Source organism: Globicephala melas, chromosome 8 (genome assembly GCF_963455315.2).
Source record: "Globicephala melas chromosome 8, mGloMel1.2, whole genome shotgun sequence".
Taxonomy (NCBI): domain Eukaryota; kingdom Metazoa; phylum Chordata; class Mammalia; order Artiodactyla; family Delphinidae; genus Globicephala; species Globicephala melas.
The window spans coordinates 24,534,085-24,554,547 of record NC_083321.1 but is presented as its reverse complement, the minus strand read 5'-3'; the positions used below and the strand labels follow the sequence as shown (position 1 = coordinate 24,554,547).

At 35.8% G+C, this 20,463-nt stretch overlaps 1 protein-coding gene across 3 annotated transcripts in view; it reads right to left on the bottom strand.

The window, feature by feature from the left end:
- The window catches only part of FBXO3 (F-box protein 3), a 32,194-nt gene that overhangs the window by 7,364 nt on the left and 4,367 nt on the right, over window positions 1–20,463 (bottom strand). For all 3 annotated transcript variants that reach the window (XM_030864760.2, XM_030864761.2, XM_060303366.2), the window contains exons 2-9: window positions 20,247–20,336; window positions 18,148–18,311; window positions 9,378–9,492; window positions 7,658–7,862; window positions 6,030–6,075; window positions 3,085–3,169; window positions 2,119–2,241; window positions 700–815 (exon numbers count right to left, since the gene is read on the bottom strand). In XM_030864760.2, coding sequence (XP_030720620.1) covers window positions 700–815; window positions 2,119–2,241; window positions 3,085–3,169; window positions 6,030–6,075; window positions 7,658–7,862; window positions 9,378–9,492; window positions 18,148–18,311; window positions 20,247–20,336 — 944 coding nt within the window. The remainder of the gene's footprint in view (window positions 1–699; window positions 816–2,118; window positions 2,242–3,084; window positions 3,170–6,029; window positions 6,076–7,657; window positions 7,863–9,377; window positions 9,493–18,147; window positions 18,312–20,246; window positions 20,337–20,463) is intronic.

The following is a 20,463-nucleotide window of genomic DNA, read 5'->3' as shown; positions in this document are numbered from 1 at the left end:
TATTTGTGGCAATTAGTTAAAACAACTTCAATTTAAACTGAATTCTACATATGCTTAGGGCCAATAACAAAAGCACATAGCTTAAATAGTATTATTTTCCTGAAGGACACATATAAAACGTGAAGAATCTGAGGTCTCAGAAACTTATGATAATCATAATTTTTTAAAAAGCCAAATGTCAATGGTAATCAGAGGCTAGAGATGATTGAAATCAAAAAACAATAAAATCTGTGCTACTAAGTTTAACATTTCTCCTGAAATTTCAAAAAGATGACCAATATGAAATTTATTTTCTCTTTCTGCCATACACCTGTAACCCTACAGAATATGATAATGAATAATTATCCAGCTAAAAAAATAAAGCAGTTAAGAAGGAAAAGCAAGAAACCCGTGTGATCTACAGAAGGGAAATTCAATCCCTGAATAATTGAGTTTGCTATAATTTTAGAAAAGTTCATGTTTCAGGTACTAAACTGATAAAATAATGACCTTTACACATTATATTTATGAAGCAAAATATTGTAGTTAGGAGAAGAATTCAGAATCTATGATATCTTTCACACTGAAACACAGCTATTAAAAAGATGCAGTCTTATCCACTAACTACATCATGCATTTGCCAAGCTATGTATCACATATATACTCTCCAAAATGTTTTAGAAGCAACTGATGTATAAACCCAAATCTTGGGATACATACCAACTACTCCAGGTCCTTGAACTTCTTCCACGTCACCTTTAGCATTTGTTATTCTCCAGTAGCGACTGTCTAACTGACATGCCTTCTCAGGAAGTGCATCTTTTGACATTTCAATCCTGGAGAAGAGAATGGAGTGGTAGAGACACGTTGGTTTTTTCTGTTTAAGAGCTACAGTATTTTGAGCTAAGCCAGTGAAAGGGATTTCCAAAGGAAATTAAGAAACCCAACCCAAAGTCTGTGTAAATCATCTATTCCTGTAAGTTTGCAAAGATTCTGGCCTAATTAGCTGAACTCCCCCACAGAAATGGTTTCATTCAATTTACACACTTGACTTTCATTTAGGATTTAACGATAGAATGGGCAACATAAAAATTTACAAACATAGTGGTGACAACAATCTTTTGCTGTTCAAATAAAGACCAATGTGGGAAACACTTTCTAGAATATGGTGCCATGAAAAACTTCTGTTCTAAAAAATGGAGTCTTTTCTTTCACTACAAGGCTATACAGCCCTTTTCTCCATTAGCTTCTAGAAAGCTCAGAGCAAAATGTCACTATTTCGTGCATCTACTATTTAGTTACTGGGGTTATACCTTGACTCTGTTTTCCAATACTATTATTTCCCTCCTTTTTCTGAGACTCTGCTGACTCTTATTTTCATTTAGAATACCGTATAAGCACGTGTAGGTATTACTATTTTAAGCTTATCTCAATTCTAGGCAGGATTAAATTAAACAATTAAAACAACATTCATCTGAATATGTGTAACTGGACATATCAAAGTCTTCATACAATACCAAAATCCTAGAATGCCTTCTGGTTAAGTATACATTATTATTATTTCTAGTATGTATATATGCATGTATATGTATTTTTTGAAAATATATATCATAAAGTATTTAAAAATACATCTAAAAACAAAGCATTCTTAATCCCTTAGGGCAATGAGTTATCTTTACCTCACAGTACAGAGTACTTCTAATTAAAGTGTATTTAATATTTGTTTTTTATTTAACCAAATCCAGGGCTTGCTCAGCACTATGTCTAATATACAGGCTGTACTCAATAAATATTTATTACACTTTTAATTAAATATAGACAGGCAAGATAAAACTGAAATGCATCGTTTTATCGTGGGCAATTTCATAGCTTTCAGAACGCATTATAACTCTAATACTGACCTTTCATGATGATTACAGCTTAGTGGTCCACCTCTCAAAGTACCTGGCACAAAAGCTGATACAAACTCAAGGTGCTTTACAAACACTATATTGTAGAAAATTTGTTTGTTATCCACCTACCTCCACACTTTAGCAAGAGGCTGCCTTTCAGAATGTGTTTTTATATCATGTCAAATGGGGTGATAACAACACATCCATAAGGTATATCCCCAAAGGCAACCCCATTTAAAATTCTCACCTGATTCGGTATGTGAAGAAATAGTGGGGTGGATGTACAGAGCTAAGTTCTGGCAGAAACGATGTGGAAACTGAAACTGTAATATCCCCAGTCGTTGCTACACACTCTGCATCATGAACATATCTAGGTAATTTTAAAAAATTAAACATTTTTTAATCACAAACGTCAATTCTGTAAGATAAAAGATTTAAAGATACAATGCAAAATAGTTTATATTTTACTTTACGATAAAAACAAATTTAAATCATATTTGGCACCTTAAAGGTATAGTTATTAAGCTTAAAAGAACAAACAAACTAGAAAACCTTGAAGACTCTGAATCAATAATGATAGCAGTCAAGGTTCAACCAGTGGTTGACCAGTGGTTCAAATAATGGATCAGTAACTAACTTGGAAACTAAAAAGAGCTTATTTCAGTCTTTAGAGCTAAGGAAACTTTTGGAACATCTGAAAACCCAGCTATGCCCTATACACAGTGACTCTGACAATAAAAATGTGTTAGTATTGTTATTCTAGAGGCCTCTAATGTATAATTAACGTATCATTTCTGCCAACTGAGCTACTGTGAACCAACCTCTAGTTCCATCTGTAATACCTGAGTGTTCCATTTAGAGATAATGACTAATATTTCCAGGAGCTAATAGTTACTGACTTGCTATTCACAGTAAATCTGTTATTGGCAACAGCCTCCCACTCCACCGCCAAAAAACCCCACAACTATGTAACTACTATAAAGCCACAGCTTCTAAATCAAAATCAGTTTTTTCTCTTGATTCTTCAAGATGAAAAAAATACTGGCTGTTCAACTGTTTGGATGTGTTGGCTTTAAAGTGAGAATAAAATAGTGAGACTTAAGATGAGAGGTTCTGTTATTAACCTTCATGGGAAACTTCATCTCCTGATCTGTAACTGATGTTTTTTCCTGATTTATAATCATTCCAATCCATAAAGCCCCAAGTGAAATACCTGAAAATTTGGTCTCTGATGATAGGGAAGCCACCTGATACAACATTGTTGACATAAGAAGTAAACCAGTCAGTAAAAGTAGCACCTGTAAAAAAGGAAGGGAAAAAAAAAAGAGAAAAGGACAAATAGTTTTTTTTAAATTTATACAGGAAACAAGGGGAAAAACGACAATTTCTCTATGCTTAATAGTGATATCTAGTGATGCCAAAACTAGAAATATTTATATATACCATTCTACTAATCCTTTATTAGGTAAATTTCTATCCTCAGTTCTATCAATCTTATTCCAAACTACCTTGCTAGGGAATCCTCCGACTACCTTCAAACTACTTTTTACACTTAAAACTAAATAGTTGACTTTTAAACTTTAATTTGTTCTGGTACAAGAATGAAAAGCCTTCTGTCTATAATTTCTGGAACATATAGAACAAAGGAGATATAGCTATGTCTATGAAGAAACTACAGAAAAAGTATCAGCACCTATCCTCATATGATCAGGGTACATCCCTGGTCCAGGCACATCCTGACTCATGCACAAAATTCTGGCAGAAGCCAGGCTCAGTCTGGACATCTAATAGGGGTATAGCACTGTGGAGTTCTGGGCATCAGGCCAATCCCAAAGTAGCCCAGTTGCATTACTACAGATTCAAATGTACAGCGGTCCTCCATATTCTCAGTGACCAGCTCAACGCAGAGAAGAATGACTGGGATAGTCCAGTCCAGACCATATATCCGTGACCTAGTGATTGGATCAATAACAAGTATTTACATGAATTATGTTGCCTCTTGTGGGTAATACAACATAACTTTCTCAGACCCCCATCACTGACTGTTAATACAGCTCAGTGCCTAACACATACTAGTCCCTTAATCAATGTTGTTTAATGAATTTCTTCATAATCTTGTTTCTATTAACCCAGTTCCTGTACTCTGCCACACTGAAAGTCAGATGCTAAATTTATAGTATGTATTTACTTATAATTCTAGTTAGGGAATGACTGAAGATACAATTTAAGCTTGAATCTGAGAGTATACAGCTTTAAAATTTTAAAGGTATCAACTGACAGAAGGTAAACTACAATAGTTTACTCTTTTTTCAATGCCTATTAATGGCCCACTCTGACCCTTTATTTATTAACTGCTACTTTATTCAAATGATCACTGATCATCTTCTATCCACTTTGAGCTAGATATTAAGGGGCCACATGAATGTTTTTAAATTCATAGAAGGTACAATTTTCTGTTTTGAGAACTAGCAGTTTCCCTGCAGAGTTTAAAAAATCATTTTGTAAATTTCATGAACTAAAATATTATATAAGAAAAAAGAAATTTCTTATGATTTACATTAAAAAAGAAATTGGCATGGTGTATTTTAATGTGCCTTAATTTATTATAACACATACCAAAGTGCGTTCTTTAAAATAAGGATAAAATTTTCCATGCAGCCTTCACCACTAAACTTATCTGCACATAGATTCCAGTTTTCTTAAATATGTATTAATAATGCACTGAATATCAGGAGATTCCGTCTTATGTTTTACCAAAAATTCCAAGAAAGTCAAACTTAGTTGAATTAAGATGTAATTTATATGTTCTACAGTAGTTTACCTTTTAAAGTAAGCCCATATCTTGCAGTTCCTTTGAGAGTATTGGGGTTTTATCAAGGAAGTGTAAAGGCAGATCAGATGCTTTCTCATCTTTCCTCCCAGACTAACTTCCCACCTCATTTCTTCCAGTGCATCTCAAATCTTTTGCTTTACTCGCTCATTCTAGGAGAAACCCCAACTCCCAGAAGAGCATTCTCAGACCTTAGTACTCTGCTGTAGTGGTGGGGTCTTCCACACCATGTCAGACCAGCACCAAACTAAGACTAAGAAACTCACAGAGCCTAGCCGGCAGCTTACCTTAGAGCTCAGGCAGCCTTTAGTTTATAGACTGAGCAGCACCACTGGACTAGAGCCAGGACGATCATGTTCTCAGAGTATGTGCCACCCAGAGAAGCCAAAGAGGGCAACGAGCAAGGGCGTAACCCCCAGAGGGTGCTTAACTTAGATACCATAGACCACAGGAATCAGGGTTAGCTGAAGGCTAGGAACCAAGCTTAAAAGTGTTTTATAACTGACTGCGTAGGGGTGAGAACTTCTTGATATTGTGAAGTATGCCACAAACCTAGAATATGCTGTAGTTTGAACACACAGAGACTTATACTCTGTTCAAGGTTCCAATTAGGAGATACAATTAAATACAGATGCCTTGGCCTGCAAGATCCTTTTACTATTAATATATAAAGATGTTTAATATGTTCCAGAAATGCCTTTAAAAAGCAGCATGGATAGTCAGGAAGCTTCTCTTTTTCCTCTACGTGAGCAAAATCTAAGCAAAACAAGAATGGATGAACAGCACAGGGGTGAGCTGCTCTTGAATACAAATTGAATTGTTCTCAAAATCCTATGAGAAATATGCTTTTAAGGCCAAGAAAAACCAGGTGTGCCAAGCAGTTTATAAGGCCCAGTTTATTCTGGTCTCTGAAGACTGCTGGTCTGAAGTCTCTGGTGTGACATCAGTATTTTACTATAGCACTGGCACCAGAAGAGAAAAAGTATAGTTATTTTATGTATCTATATCTCTAATTATGTATTAATATGATCAATGGAAAATGCATGTGTGTGTAAGGGAACTATATACACATTCTTAGCAATTCTATACATTTCACTGTTCTATAGCAGAATCCTAAGAGCACAAGGTTGTATATGGCATAGCTTTTTCCAAATGGAAACCCAAGTCAAATAAAGTACAAGGGCTATTCTAATGAGAACCTAGTTATAGTACTTTATGAACCAGCAAGCTTTAAGAAATACAAATATAAAATTGCCAGTTGATCAAGTAACAGAAAAGTTTTTACCAACTTAATTTTTTTGACCAGAAAGAAGAGACTTTTCTCTTACCTATGATAAACATGTCAATAGCAGCTGGATTCCGAGCCATTTGGTCCTAGGTGAGAAAAAGAATATTGTAATCAAGGAAAATACATTTTACTTAATTCCCCATTGTTCACTACCTGTATCCTTCCCTGGGGACAAGACAAAACAGATAAAAATAACTTAAGTGCTCTAACCAATACTCAGACATTCCTCACACTCTTCAGTTTCTGCTCTTATGATTTCTATATTTAGGCTCTTCCTGTTAGTTACAATGAACTAATAAATGATCCTTCAAGAAAACAATTAGGACATTAAAACCGTGAGAAGACACATGGCCTATGAACCCAGAAGACAGGGCTTTGAATTCAGTCAAGGGACCTGAACAGTTCTAGATTAGTCTCTTCTCTCAGTAAATGGAGAGACCAAGTCATCATCCTACAACCTTACAGAGCTATCAAGTCAAAAATGAGATAAAAGATGTGAAAATGCTTAGAAAAAAAATTAAAAGCTATGCAAGCTCTTTAAATAACTTAAATGTTATATGGAGTCACATGTCTCAGATAACTATGAAATTTTTTTTTTTTGAATTTTTTTAAAAAATAAATTTATTTATTTATTTTTGGCTGCATTGGGTCATCGTTGCTGCACGCGAGCTTTCTCTAGTTGTGGCGAGCAGGGGCTACTCTTCGTTGCGGTGCACAGGCTTCTCATTGCGTTGGCTTCTCTTGTTGCGGAGCACAGGCTCTAGGCGCGCAGGCTTCAATAGTTGTGGCACGCAGGCTCAGTAGTTGTGGCTCACGGGCTCTAGAGCGCAGGCTCAGTAGTTGTGGCGCATGGGCTTAGCTGCTCCACGGCATGTGGGATCTTCCCGGACCAGGGCTCGAACCCATGTCTCCTGCATTGGCAGGCGGATTCTTAACCACTGTGCCACCAGGGAAGCCCCTGAAAAATATTTTCTATTTAAGTTCACATCTAGGCAAAAATGAAAGCAGAAGGTCTGCAACTGAGGAATGACTGAGAACTGAAGAAATAAGAATGAAACCAAATGCCATATTTTCTGTGCTTACATTAAAATCATAACAAAATCCTCTTTAAAAAGATCTACATTTTTCAACAACTCAAATACCTACTGAAGAAAGAGTTTAGAAAGTTTCTATTGCACTCAGAACTTGAATCCAAAGCGAATGATGATGGATGATGTCCAAAAGCTAAAGTTAGAAATTTATATTACAATTAATCACTTCAACGAAAAGCTCATTCATTTTTCTTTTTTTTATAACAGCTTTATTGGACTATAATTGCTTTACAATGGTGTGTTTCTGCTGTATAACAAAGGGAATCAGCTATACATATACATATATCCCCATATCCCCTCCCTCTTGCGTGTCTCATTAGTTTTTCTTAAACTTAAAATGTCCTAATACAAATCACAGCTTCCCTCTGTACGCATGCTAATTTTAAAAGAAAATGCTAATTTTCTTTTAGCATTCCATGCCATTATATCAGAATATTAGCCCTCTAGTTAGATCCGTCTATAATCAAATTGCATAATGCTCTATACCCATTCTACAACCCTGAAAATTCCTAATGCACATTTTATACATCCATCAGAACACATCTTAAAGGCACATTTAAACATGCTTCCTACTTACTGGACATTGGTAGAAGACTTCATTTTTGTTTCGGCCCTCCGCAGCTTCCACTGCTATGTACTGACTCAAACCAGTATGTATGCAAAAAGTTAAAGGTAGACAGTATTTCAGTCCCTGTCTCTGCTGGAAGCCTCCAGCAGCCGTGTCGACGTCTAGCAAATCCTCAGAACGATAGTGATTAGACAGTGCCATGCTTCCCAACAACCTGAGAATATAGACTCAAAAATTTAGTCAACTGCAATCTTTTTGATGAATAATAATTTCACATTGACAACTTTATAAGAAAGATTAACATGTCAATTCTAAACCAGGAATACCCCAAACACTACAATTTCTGCATATATTAAATTCAAACTCTTGAGTGGAAAGATTCTGATTTAAATTAAAAGCCTAAATGTCTAAACTGTCTAAATGCCAACCTTTTAAAAAGAAAAATAGTTTTATTGCTTTCAAAAATCTATCTTGCCATAATTTGCCAGTGTTTTGCTATATATATATGTATGACTAATTTAATGTTTAATGTTCTCTCTGATACCTTCATCTTGATACAACCTTTAGCTTACACTATCCTACCAGGCAGTATAAATGGAAATCAGCTTAATCCTTGTCCAAATTTTCATAAACTTGGGATGTATGGGGTCTAAACTCATACGTATGAGAACAACACAGGTGTCGGTCCTTGATGAGCGTCTCATCCTAAGTCTCACTGTTTGGGCTGTGGGTAGATAAAAATCCCTGTGTTGCATGATCTGTTTGTCATGTCAATTCTGATCAACGCTTAGTATAGTTCTCTCCTGTTGGTTCTTGAAATATGACAATTTTTCCATTTTGTCAAGCTTCAGCTTGACAGGAAAACAGAATAGGAAAAAACCCAGTGATTTAGGCTTATCTAGTCCCAACTGCCCAATATTTGACTTCTGAATACTACCTTGTAACCTCAGTATGATCACCTCCTAGATTCCCTGTACTCACTCAACTCTGATCTGAAATGGTAACAGAGCCTCATATGGTTCTTCACACACAAAGAGATACCAAGTTCTAATAAGAACAATGCAAAGTTCTCCCTAAATTCCTATCAGTATGTCACAAGTGCAATGTCTCTGAAATACCTTAATTTCATGAGGGAACAAAGGGAGTAGAACCATTAGAAGCATGTAGCTTTAAAAACTGTGAGTAAATTTGAGAGCTACTGCATGGTCTGCTTTTACAAAAGGTTCCACAGTGAATACTTCATATTGTTTAGAAGTAAGTTTAAAATAGGCCATTCAATTATAGACTATGCTTGAATAGGACAAAACTAATATTTTCTTTAGTTAAGTGTATGTAGCTCTGAACAAATTACTTTTAACATGTATGATTCATAGAACTTATATCAAGCTTTCTAAAATACTTTACTTGACCTGTAACAGGATAAACACTTCAAGGATTTGAAACAGGTTTAGTTAAATTATACTCACACACACATCTCCTCTCCTGTCCTGTAGGCCCACCCCAACCATTTAACTGTAAAGATGTGTTGATAGAAACCATGTTTTTGAGACATTATCTATTTTGGTAAAATCAAATTCAAGCTATAGATTTTGTCTTATGGATTGTTATAAGGAACAGGAGGAAGTTCTTATACTTTTTAATCTGTTAAGAGTAACTACAAATACAATTTGTTTACATTCTAGAAAATAACTTGTATCATTAAAAATAACTCAAACAGTGAACATCTCACCCAGGAACCACTAACTTCTGCCCATTGTGGATACGATATGAACATCGATAATCATCAGGAAGCTTGCAGCCAATCTGAGCTTCCACAGCATCTAGGTCTTCCTCTCGAGCCCCCTCTGCAGATGCACAAAAGAGCAAATTATCAAGAAACCATAAGCCTTAAATCTAAGAAGAAATGCAATCTATCTGCTAGCCAATGATACAATCTTAGAGCAAGTGAATTCTGTCCAAAATGTACTTGCTGAAATATAGGGAAATGAATTGAAAATTCACAGAAATATTATATCACTTTAGATTAGCTCTGACGTTTGAAGCACTGAGGAAGCAAATTTCTCAGTTTTCTCTCCATGGGGAAAACACTGGCACTAAGCAAAATATGGAATGGCAGGCACCAGTGAAATCCACAATAGTTTCTTCGCAGTACAATACAAACTTTAGAGCATATCTCATTTTTCTTAATCTAATATACTCAAATTTCTCTATTTAAAAAACTCTCCAGAAGTTCTCTAAATGGATGTTGTTCAAGAGTGTTAACCTAGTCTCTTAATGGGAAATATAGGACATAGGTGTAGGTTCATGCTGTGAGGAGGCCATTACCTTGAATTTGATTTTCACGTTTATAAGCTTGCCATATATTCTAGCTTTAAAAAGCAGTAATTACAAATACTAAGAGAAGAGATTCACTCCCAGCAATGGCCCACCAGGTTGTTGGACCAAACGTTTTGCTGAGAACTAGAAAAACTGAACAACAGAAAATTGGTTTCAAGGCTTTTGGAGAACCTCAAAGACAGTGAGAACTGGCAGGGGTGGGGTGGGGGAAGGTTGGTCCAGAAGAACAGGGAAACTGAGAGTTTAGCCAGGGCTTTGGAGCCACCTTGTCTCTGAGGCAACTGCCACTTCTGAAAGCAAACACGAGGCTGAGAGGCCGAGAAGCTGAGCAAAGCTTTCAGCAGTACCACAGGGTTGAGAGAATTTTCCAAAACTGATGAAAACATCAAACCATAGATTTAAGAAGCACTATAAACCCCATGGAGAATCATTACAAAGAAAATCATTATCTAGACACATTACTGGAAAATTGCTGAAATCAAAGACAAAGAGAAATCTTAAAAGCAGCCAGAGAAGGGGAAAAGCCACAGTCATCTTCAGAAGAGCAACAATAAGACAGCTTCTTAACAGAACAATAGAAGCTGGAAGAATGGTATCTTCAAGTGCTGACTAGAATTCTATATCCAGTGAATACATACTTCCAAAGTGAAGATGAAATAAATATATTTTTCGACAAAAAAAAAAATCTGAAAATATTCAGCAATAGCATTCCCTCGTTAAAAACAAAACAAAACAAAACAAAAAGGAATTCTCCAGGCAGAAGAAAAATTATCCCAGATGGAAGCATGAAGATTCAGGAAGAAATAAAGTGCAACCAGAAAAGGTAAATATTCAGGTAAATCTAAAATAATATTGAACATGTAAAATAATAATAATGTTTTCAAGGATATAAAATATGTTGAAAACTAAAATCACAAAACTATAATACAAAAGACAGGAGGGAGGTAATTGAAATTAAAGTATTCTAAGGTTCTTTCATTGTTCAGGAAGTGGTAAAAATACTAATTTACAATAGACTTTAAGTCAGAGATACATGTTTTAATCTCTAGGCTAATCACTAAAAAAAAGTTAGATAAATGAGAAAGGAAAGGAAGTATGGAATAAAAGATAATTAAGAAGAATGCAAAAAAGGAATACCTGCTCAGGTGCCACCAATATAAAACAGAAACATGGTATATTTACACTCAAATGTATTAGTAATTACATTAAATATAAACAGACTAAATAATCTAATTAAAAGACAAACAGACCAGATGAAAAACAAAACACAATCATATACAAGAGGCACATCTTAAAGATGTAGATACAGAAAAGAAAGCTAAAATAGCTACTAAAATCATACAAAGTAGACTTTAAGGCAAATAGCATTATTCGAGGTAATGGAGGACTTTTTGTAATGGCAAAAAGGTTAAATTCACTACACAGGTATTATAAGTTTAATTTTGTGCATCTAATAACACAGCTTCAAAATACTTTTTTTTTTTTTTTTTTTGCGGTACGCGGGCCTCTCACCGCCGTGGCCTCTCCCGTTGCAGAGCACAGGCTCCGGACGCGCAGGCCCAGCGGCCATGGCTCACAGGCCCAGCCGCTCCGTGGCATGTGGGATCCTCCCGGACCAGGGCACGAACCTGCGTCCCCTGCATCGGCAGGTGGACTCTCAACCACTGCGCCACCAGGGAAGCCCCCAAATACATTTTTTAAATGACAGAATTAAAATGGAAAAAATATATATCTGTAATCATAATGGGTGTATTAGTTTTCTACTGCCACAATATTAGCCGCTTAAAATAACACTCATTTATTATTTCACATTGTCTGTAGGTCAGAATTCTGGACATGACTGAATTGGATCTTCTGCTCAGGTCCCACAAGGCTGAAATCATGGTGTTAACTGGGGCTGCTAGTGCACCTTATGCATCTTTTGCTTGGGGTTCTCTTCCAAACTCACTGGTTGTTGGAAGAACTCAGTTCTTTGTAGTTGCAGGATTGAGGCTCTCTACTCTTAGAAGCCACCTGCCATTCCTTATCACCTGGCCCTCTCCACAACTTGCCAGTTTGCTTATTCATGACCTGTAGGAGACACACCCAGGCTCTGAATCTCTCTGACTTCTGGAAGGGCCCAGTTCCTGTTAAGGGCTCACCTGATTGGGTCAGGCCTGCTCAGGATAATTTCCTTTTTGATTAATGATTAATTCAAATGCAACTAATTTGGGACCTTCATTACATCTGTAAAACCCTTTTGTCATCTAATATGACCTAATCACAAGACAGAAATCAATTATATCCATTGTACAACTCACACTCAAGGGGAAGCTATCATTATACCAGGCATGTACCACAGTGGGTGAGAATCTTGGGACCTATCTCAGAACTCTGCCTACCACAGTGAGAAATTTTAACATACCTCTCTCAGTAACTAACAGAACAAGGAGACCAAAAACCTCATTAAGAGTACAGAAGATTTGAACAAGATCAACAGTTTTTGCCTAATCATATATATAGTACTAAATGGCAAGAATGGCAGAATATACATTCTTTTCAAGTATACATGGAACATTTGCCAAGATAAATTATATGCCGGACCACATAACAAATCACAATAAATTTCAAATGACTGAACTCATATAGAGTATATCCTCTGATCATAGTGGAATTAAAATATAAATTACATTAAAAAGATTACTAAAAAAGCCCCCAATGTTTAGAAATCAAGCAATACATTTCTATATAATCCATGGGTCAAAGAAGAAATCACAAAATATTCTGAACTGCATGTTAATGAAAATACAGCATATTAAAACTTGTGGGATGAAGTTAAAGCTATGTTTAAAGGGAAATTTATATCCCTAAATGCATTTGAAGAAAACAAGGAAGGCTGAAAAATCTATGATCTAAGTAATCATCTCAAGTCAGGAGAAAAGTGACAGTAAACTTAAAGAGAAGTAATCAGAGAAATTAATGAAATAAGAAATAAGATATTAACATAGAGAGGATTGACAAAGGCAAAAGTCAGTTCTCTGAAAAGACTAATAAAACTGATTAGCCCTTACCTAGCAAAACTGATCCAGAACAACAGAGAGAAAGCACAAATAATATAAGAAATGGAAAGGTGAAATCACTAGAGATCTAACAAGCATTACGAAGAGGATAATTATGAAAAATTTTATGGCAATAAATTAGAAAATGTAGATGAAGTAGACAATTTCCTAGAAAAACACAACTTATCAAAACTGACATAAGACTAAGTAGAAAATCTGAGTAGTCCTAAATCTGATAAAGAAATTGAATCCTTAATTTAAAACCTTCCCACAATGAAAACTCCAGGACTGAATGCCTTCACTGGTATATTCTACTAATCATTTAAACAAGAAATAAGACCAAGCTTACATAAACTCTTCCAGGGAACAGAAAAAGAGGCAACACTTCCCGACTTGTTTACAAGGCCAGCATCATCTTGATACCAAAACCTGACAAGAACATTGCAAGAAAGGAAAATTACAGGCCAAACTCTCTCATGAGCATAGATGTAAAAACCCCAAATACTAGCAAATCAAATCCAACAATACATAAAAAAGATAATACATTCCAAGCAAAGTAGGTTTATTCCAAGAATGCAAAATTGGTTTAACATTCAGAAAAATCAATCAATGTAATTCAGAGCATTAACAAAATGAAGTAGAAAAATCATATGATAATGACAAGGCTGGAAAGGCATTTGATAAAACTCAATTATCTGTTTAAAGCACAAAAACAAAAAACCCTTTTCCCAAACTAGGATCAGAAGGGACTTTCTTCAACATGCTAAAGAGTGTCTACTAAAAATCTACAGCAAACATCAGCTTTAAAGGAGAAATGTTGAAAGCTTTCCCTCTGCAGTCAGAAAGATAAGGATACTCACTATTATCATTTCTATCCAACAGTGCACTGAAGGCTCTAGCCAGTTCAATAAAGCAAGAAAAATAAAGAAATGACATATAGGGATTGGAAAGCTAGAAATAAAACTATCATTCTACATCTTTAAAGAAATGCAAATTAAAATCACCACTACACACCCACTAGAAGGGCTAAAATAAAAAGAATGACAACATTATTAAAGTGCTAGTAGGAATGTTAAGTGGTAAAACCACTTTGGAAAATTAACAGTATCTTCTGAAGTTTAATACAAGCACACTATACAACCCAGAAAACGCAACCCTAGATATTTACCTGATAGAAATATGCTCATATGTACATCAAAAATGATTTACAGCATTATTTGTAATAGTCAAAGACTAGAAACAACCCAAATATCCAACAACAGTAGAATGAATGTATAAATTGTGGTCTAATCATATAACGGAGTATTTATACTGTAACAAAAATGAACAAAATACTGTTACACACAACACTGCTGAATCTCACAAATGAAACAGAAATAATTCACGCAAAAAACATACTTAATCATGCCAATTATATAAAGTTCAAAAAGAGAGAAAACTACTCAGTGGCATTAGCAATCAGGATAGTGGTTACCCCTGAGAAAGACAGAGGGTTCTAGGTACACATAATTATTCTACTTCTTGACCTGACGGGTGTTACAATGGGCATGTTCACCTTGTGACAATTCACTGAGTTGTACACTTATGATCTGTGCACATTTCTATAGGTTGGTTAACATCACTAGTGATAGGCTGTGGATATCACATACCCCCAGCTATGTGATGACACACCTCACCTCGCTGGTAACCTGAAAACACATTACTCCAGTCTAATCGTGAGTAATACTTTAGACAAAGTCAGTTTGAGGGACATTCTGCAAAATACCTGACCAGTACTCCTTCAAACTGTCAACGGTGTGAAAGACAAAGAAAGACTGGGAAGTGTCCACAGACCAGAGGACACTAAGGAGACATGACAACTAAATGCAATGTAGTATTCTGGATTGGATGCAGGAATTGAAAAAGGATTCCACTGATGGAAAATCTGGTGAATTCTGAATAAAGTCTAGAATTTAGTTAGTAGTAAGGTGCCAGTGAAGACTTTAGTTTGACAAATGTCCCATGGGTTGGTATGTTAGGGGAAACTGAAACTGTGTGAGGGGTGTACAGAAATTCTCTGTACTATCTTTGCAACTGTCTTGTAATCTAAAATTAGTATAAAATGAAAAGTTTATTTTTTAAAAAGTTCAATACAAAAGAAAACAAGCTGAATAGCTGCCTGAACCAGAAGGTGAATGAGAAAAAAAACACTAATATTTATATAGTTAGTGCTACACGTTGGACATTTAACATGTAACATTAAGAAACCAAGAATTTCTTGAAAAGAGAGAGCAAGGCAGAAAAAAAGTAAAATAACAACAAGCAAACATGGCAAAAGACAAATATAAGGAAATACATTTAGAGGGGCATCCTACTATAATAGAGTTTGGGAGCCAGGCAGACCAGGGTCAAATCTCAGCTCTACCAATTACAGCTGGCTTTCTGTATCCAGATGTGGAACTCAAGGATACAAAGGGTCAACTATGGGACTTGAGCATCTGCATATTTCAATATCCTCAGCAGGTCCTGAAACCAATGCCCGGTGGATACCAAGGGATGACTAGACTGACTGTGATCTCTGGCAAATTATTTCATCTCTTTAATCCAGTTTCCTCATCTGCAAGACAGAAGATAATACCACCTACCCAGGAGAATTACAGTGAGGATTAAATAAGCTTCATGTGCTTAATAAAGTGCTTTCCTGGCATACAATAAGTGTTTATGTACTTCCCTTGCCCCCAGACTATTTGTATGAGGAAGCAGTGAAAAGATTACTAGGAGCCAAGAAACCTAGATTAGAGTTCTATCTCTGTTACTCACTAGCTACAGGACCCTGAATAAGTCACCTAAACTCTCTGAGCCTGTTCCTTCACCTGTAAAATGAAAGGGCTGGTATAAATCAGGGATCCACAAACTACAGCCTGCAGGCCAAATCCTGGCCTGCGGCCTATTTCCATAAATAAAGTTTTCTTGGAACACTGCCACACCCATTTGTTGTTATATTGTCTATGGCTGCTTTCCCACAATAGCAGAGTTAAATAGTTGTGACAGAGGCCATCTGTCCGTCAAAGCCTAAAATATTTACTATCTGGTCATTTAAAGAAAAAGTTTGCTAATCCCTGGTCTAAATGATCTCTAAAAGTCCCTTCTGACTTTAAAATTTTAAGCCAATACTTAAGGTTAATATGAAATTTAAAGATATGAGATATATACCATGAGATAGATTGGTAGAATGTACATCAATATACTATAATTTCAAGATACTTAATAAAAATTTTCCCAAACCCAGTGCCTATTTGCTTTCCAAGTTTCCTTCCTATCTGTGATCTCTATACCCTTGAAACTGAGTCAGGGACTATGGCCCCTGAGATGAGCAGCTAGTTTCCTGATTCAGCCCTAAAACTCATAGGTCTACATTAATAGAATCCCCAGCTTTCTAGATATCAGAGCCTTTGTTCTATTCCAATTTATGGCAAAGACCCCAGAGAACTGGCACCTGGGAGTAAAACAGGGGCTGACAAGGAATTCTCTGACAACCTCACCTTCAACCATTAAGTACAAAACAGTGAGCAGGGAGCCTGGGAATACCAATTGAGTGTCCCCTCAAAAAATTAAAAAATAAAAAATATAAAGAAAAAGGAAAAAGGAAGAAGCTGCTATGTACCCTTAGTTTCTTCCTTTCCTGGTAGCTCTGTGTCTCAAAGGAGAACCATGTCTATATTCCCATATTCCAAATATTCTAATATTAGACTAGCTCTCTAAGACTCCTAATACATTCTAAACAAAATAGGATAGGTCTTCTCTCCCTTCAACAGCTGGTAAGACCACATCTCTGGAGTCAGCCCTATATTCAAATCCTGGCTCTGCTCTCCTTTGTGATAGCAAACAACTTACTTAGCCTTTTATGCCTCAGGTAGCTCACCTATAAAATAAGACTAGTAATGACCTACCTCATAGGATTTTGGCAACTTAAACGGAATAATATACAGTACTTGGCTTAGTACCTAGCTTTGTGTTTAATAAATAACAGCTATTGCAAACCCTTACATATTTTACTTATCATTACCAAATACCTATTTTCTGAATTATTTTCCTCTTGAAATTATTTAACCCCATACACCAAGTGGATAATATTTTTCTTTTCTTCCAAGGAAAAAACCTATTAAAAATATTAATCAAGGGTACTTTCTTTCAAAGCTGTACTCTCTCTGCCAAATCATTCTTTCTTCTACCTCCTAGCAATTCAGTTTTAAGTACCTGGTCATTCAATCATGATTTGTATGAAATTCATATTTGCATGGAAACGTACAGCAGAAATATGAAATGTAAAAGGAATGCCACGTCAAAAGAGTCCTTAGTTCAAAAGGTACACATTTGAGAAGAACTGATCCCAATTTCAGCTTAGCAAAACCAAAACACATATAAAATTCCTTTTAGTGGAGAAACTTGAAAAAAACTTGGAGGCTAAAGCAGGTAAGTAGCAATATATCTGCAATCCATTTATGTATTTCTTGGGCATAAATTTAAAAATCAAAGTAATGAGAAATAGCTTGTTAATAATTTCTTGCCAAAATTGGACAATAATAGTATAGTAGAGACAGCATAGATTCTGGAGTCAAATAGACTTCAGTTCAAATCTTAGTTTTCATTATTCTGTAAATGTCAAAATAGGGATGAAAGTTTTCCCTACTCTATTAGGCTGCTCCTACATGCTTAAAGACCCAGTCTGTAATATTTGGTCTTTCAAATATTAGATTGTCAAATAAACATTTACTTGTACTAAAAAGAGGGAAGAGGGTTGATACAGCAGGCAATTTTTCAAATTAAAAAAGAAGTCTTTTAAAAGAAATTACAAGTTATCCTCAAGCAACAATAACATTACTAGTTTCTTTATGTAAAACAAATGTAAGGATAAAAAGAAGCTTTCACTGCTAATAATCATGTGGATGCTGAGGTAGGCAAAAATAGGGCAAGCACTAGAACCAGGGTCCTTTTAGCAAATTAGGCTTTCTATGTGCTTGACCAAATGCGAATGGTGAATTACAGATAATGTTGGATTAGCACAGATGATAGAAACCCAAAGTTATTTAACCTATTTATACTATGAAACTAAAATGGGGAAGGGAGACCCTGCATTCCCAATACCTTTCAGAGATAAAACCATACGAGGACATCTGGGTTCCAAATATTTCTTGAGATCATCCCAGGCCTTTTTAATAGCAGCATAATGGTCAATATATCTTCCTACATCAGAGTAAGTATCAATGAAGAGGGATTTCCAACACTGGTTCTTCTGTGTTTTCTCTTCCCTAAATAGATTTAAAAAATAAAATTAAAAATCTTTTGAAATGAAATTAGCATATGTTTTAGACACTTATACCAACATACTTTATTGGGAATTTGTGGTTATTTTTGTCTTCATTTTCATTTATTGTAGCTACAAGTGAAGACTAGATAACAAAAAGTGACACATACATCAAAAAATTTAACAAGTTACTGCTGGCATGGTGGGATTATGAGTCACTTATTTTCTTACTTTCTACTTATTTTTTTTCTAAATTTCTAATCCTTGATAAGATATAATGTGAATAGTATATGGGATATGAATTTCAACTTACTCCTAAAAACATGCCAGTTACACAATTTTTAAACATATATTTAATTTTTCTATTTTAGAGAATATTTAGAATCTAATGATACAATAATATTAATCTAACTTATCTACATTGGATTAGCTAGAGAATCATATAGCATATCAAAGGAATCACACGATTCAACATTCCTATTTGGTACAATTCCACAAACATTTACTGTCTACTTAGCTACTGAGGATATTAAAAGTAAGGCACATTTTTTGCCTTCAAAAATGTATAATCTAATCAGGGAGAAAGAAGGAAGTATAAATTTAAGAGTCAGAAGTGGTACAAGATAAGGCAGCCAGAAAGGGCCTTAAGGTAACATACTAATGAGGTTGACCTTATCCTGTAGGGAATGGAGAGCCACTGAAGAGTTTTAACAGGAGAGTTAAAAGAGCAGAATTGTGGTTGTGGTTTGGGAAGGGTGTACACTAGAGCCACAGAGATGGACTGGAAGGGTTTTGCAGCAGTCTTGGTAAGAGATGATGAACTGAGCTAAAACTGTGGTGGCTAGATGAAATGAGAAGAAAGATTCAAGAAATATACAGGGGCTAAAATCAGAAAAGCTTGGTAATTGAATGAATGTAGAGACAGAAGGAGAAAAGAGATCTAGAATGATTCCTGTTTCTGGCTTGGAGGGCGGGATGGATGGTACTGCTATGAAGATATGAATGCAGGAGGATCAGGTTTAGGGATGGGGAAAAGAACAATTCAGGGTGTTGTATACATGTGCCTGCGTTTTTCGGGGTGGGGGCAGTGGTGGAAGGGAAGTGTCTTTTTATTAATCTAAGTAATATACATATATATTATTAAAACCAAAAAGTACTGAAGAACTTAAGATGAAAAACTAGGCAGTCTCCTGTTCTAAGTCCAACCTCTCAAAGAAATCTTTAGTTATTTCTGGAAGTTATCTCTATAATTCTAAATGTTTATGCCTCTAGTTCTTGGTCTACCAATTTATATCTATCTACTGATACCCCAAAGTAAAAGACCAGGATACAGCAATACTTAAAATTCCCCCTTCCTCATTCTTCCTCCTCCCAATGTTTGGAGGCTCTGTTACTAATTTTTCATTTTATTGAGTAGCTTGCAGCTTTAAATAGTATATTTAAACCTCTATTTCTTGCTTCAGCAACTTCAGTCACTACCTGACTCCCCTCAACCTAAGAAAAAGATACTAGCAATCCTACCCTCTTTCATCTTTCCCAACTCCCACCTTCTGTCATCTACCCTTGTATTCTATCAAATTTATTAAAATTTACTGAATTCAGTGAACCCTGTGGGTCATCCAACAGAAAGATCCAGCAGACAGTTGTGCAAAGAAATCTGGAGCTCAGTGGGAATGTTAGGGGTGGACACTCAGGTTTGGGAGTTAGAAGCATACAAGTAGTCTCTACAAAGTGCAACAGTGCATGCAGGAGACTTCACAGACAGAGAAGAGTAGTGAGCCAAGGGTAGCAGCTTGGAGAACACCTGCATTTACTGGCAGGCACAAGAAAGGCCACCAAAGGGGTTAAAGAGACAAGGGTTAGAGAGGAGAATCAGGATAGACTAGCATTAATGGAAGCCAAGGGCCAAATTTCAAGAATACATTTCCCAAATACTCACTCAGATATCAGCCAGTATTTTTTGCAATGTCTTCTCCACAGCGGATCGTGACTTGATAGCTGGCTAAGTCTTCGACTGACATAGCAACAACTGGCAGTAACCAGATTCACAGTTAGTATAAAAGAAAACAAGAAAACAATTTAAAAGTAAAGATGAAAATATTCAATGTTAGGTTTTATTCCTTTTGCTTTTCTGCCACTATCTACCTTTATAACTG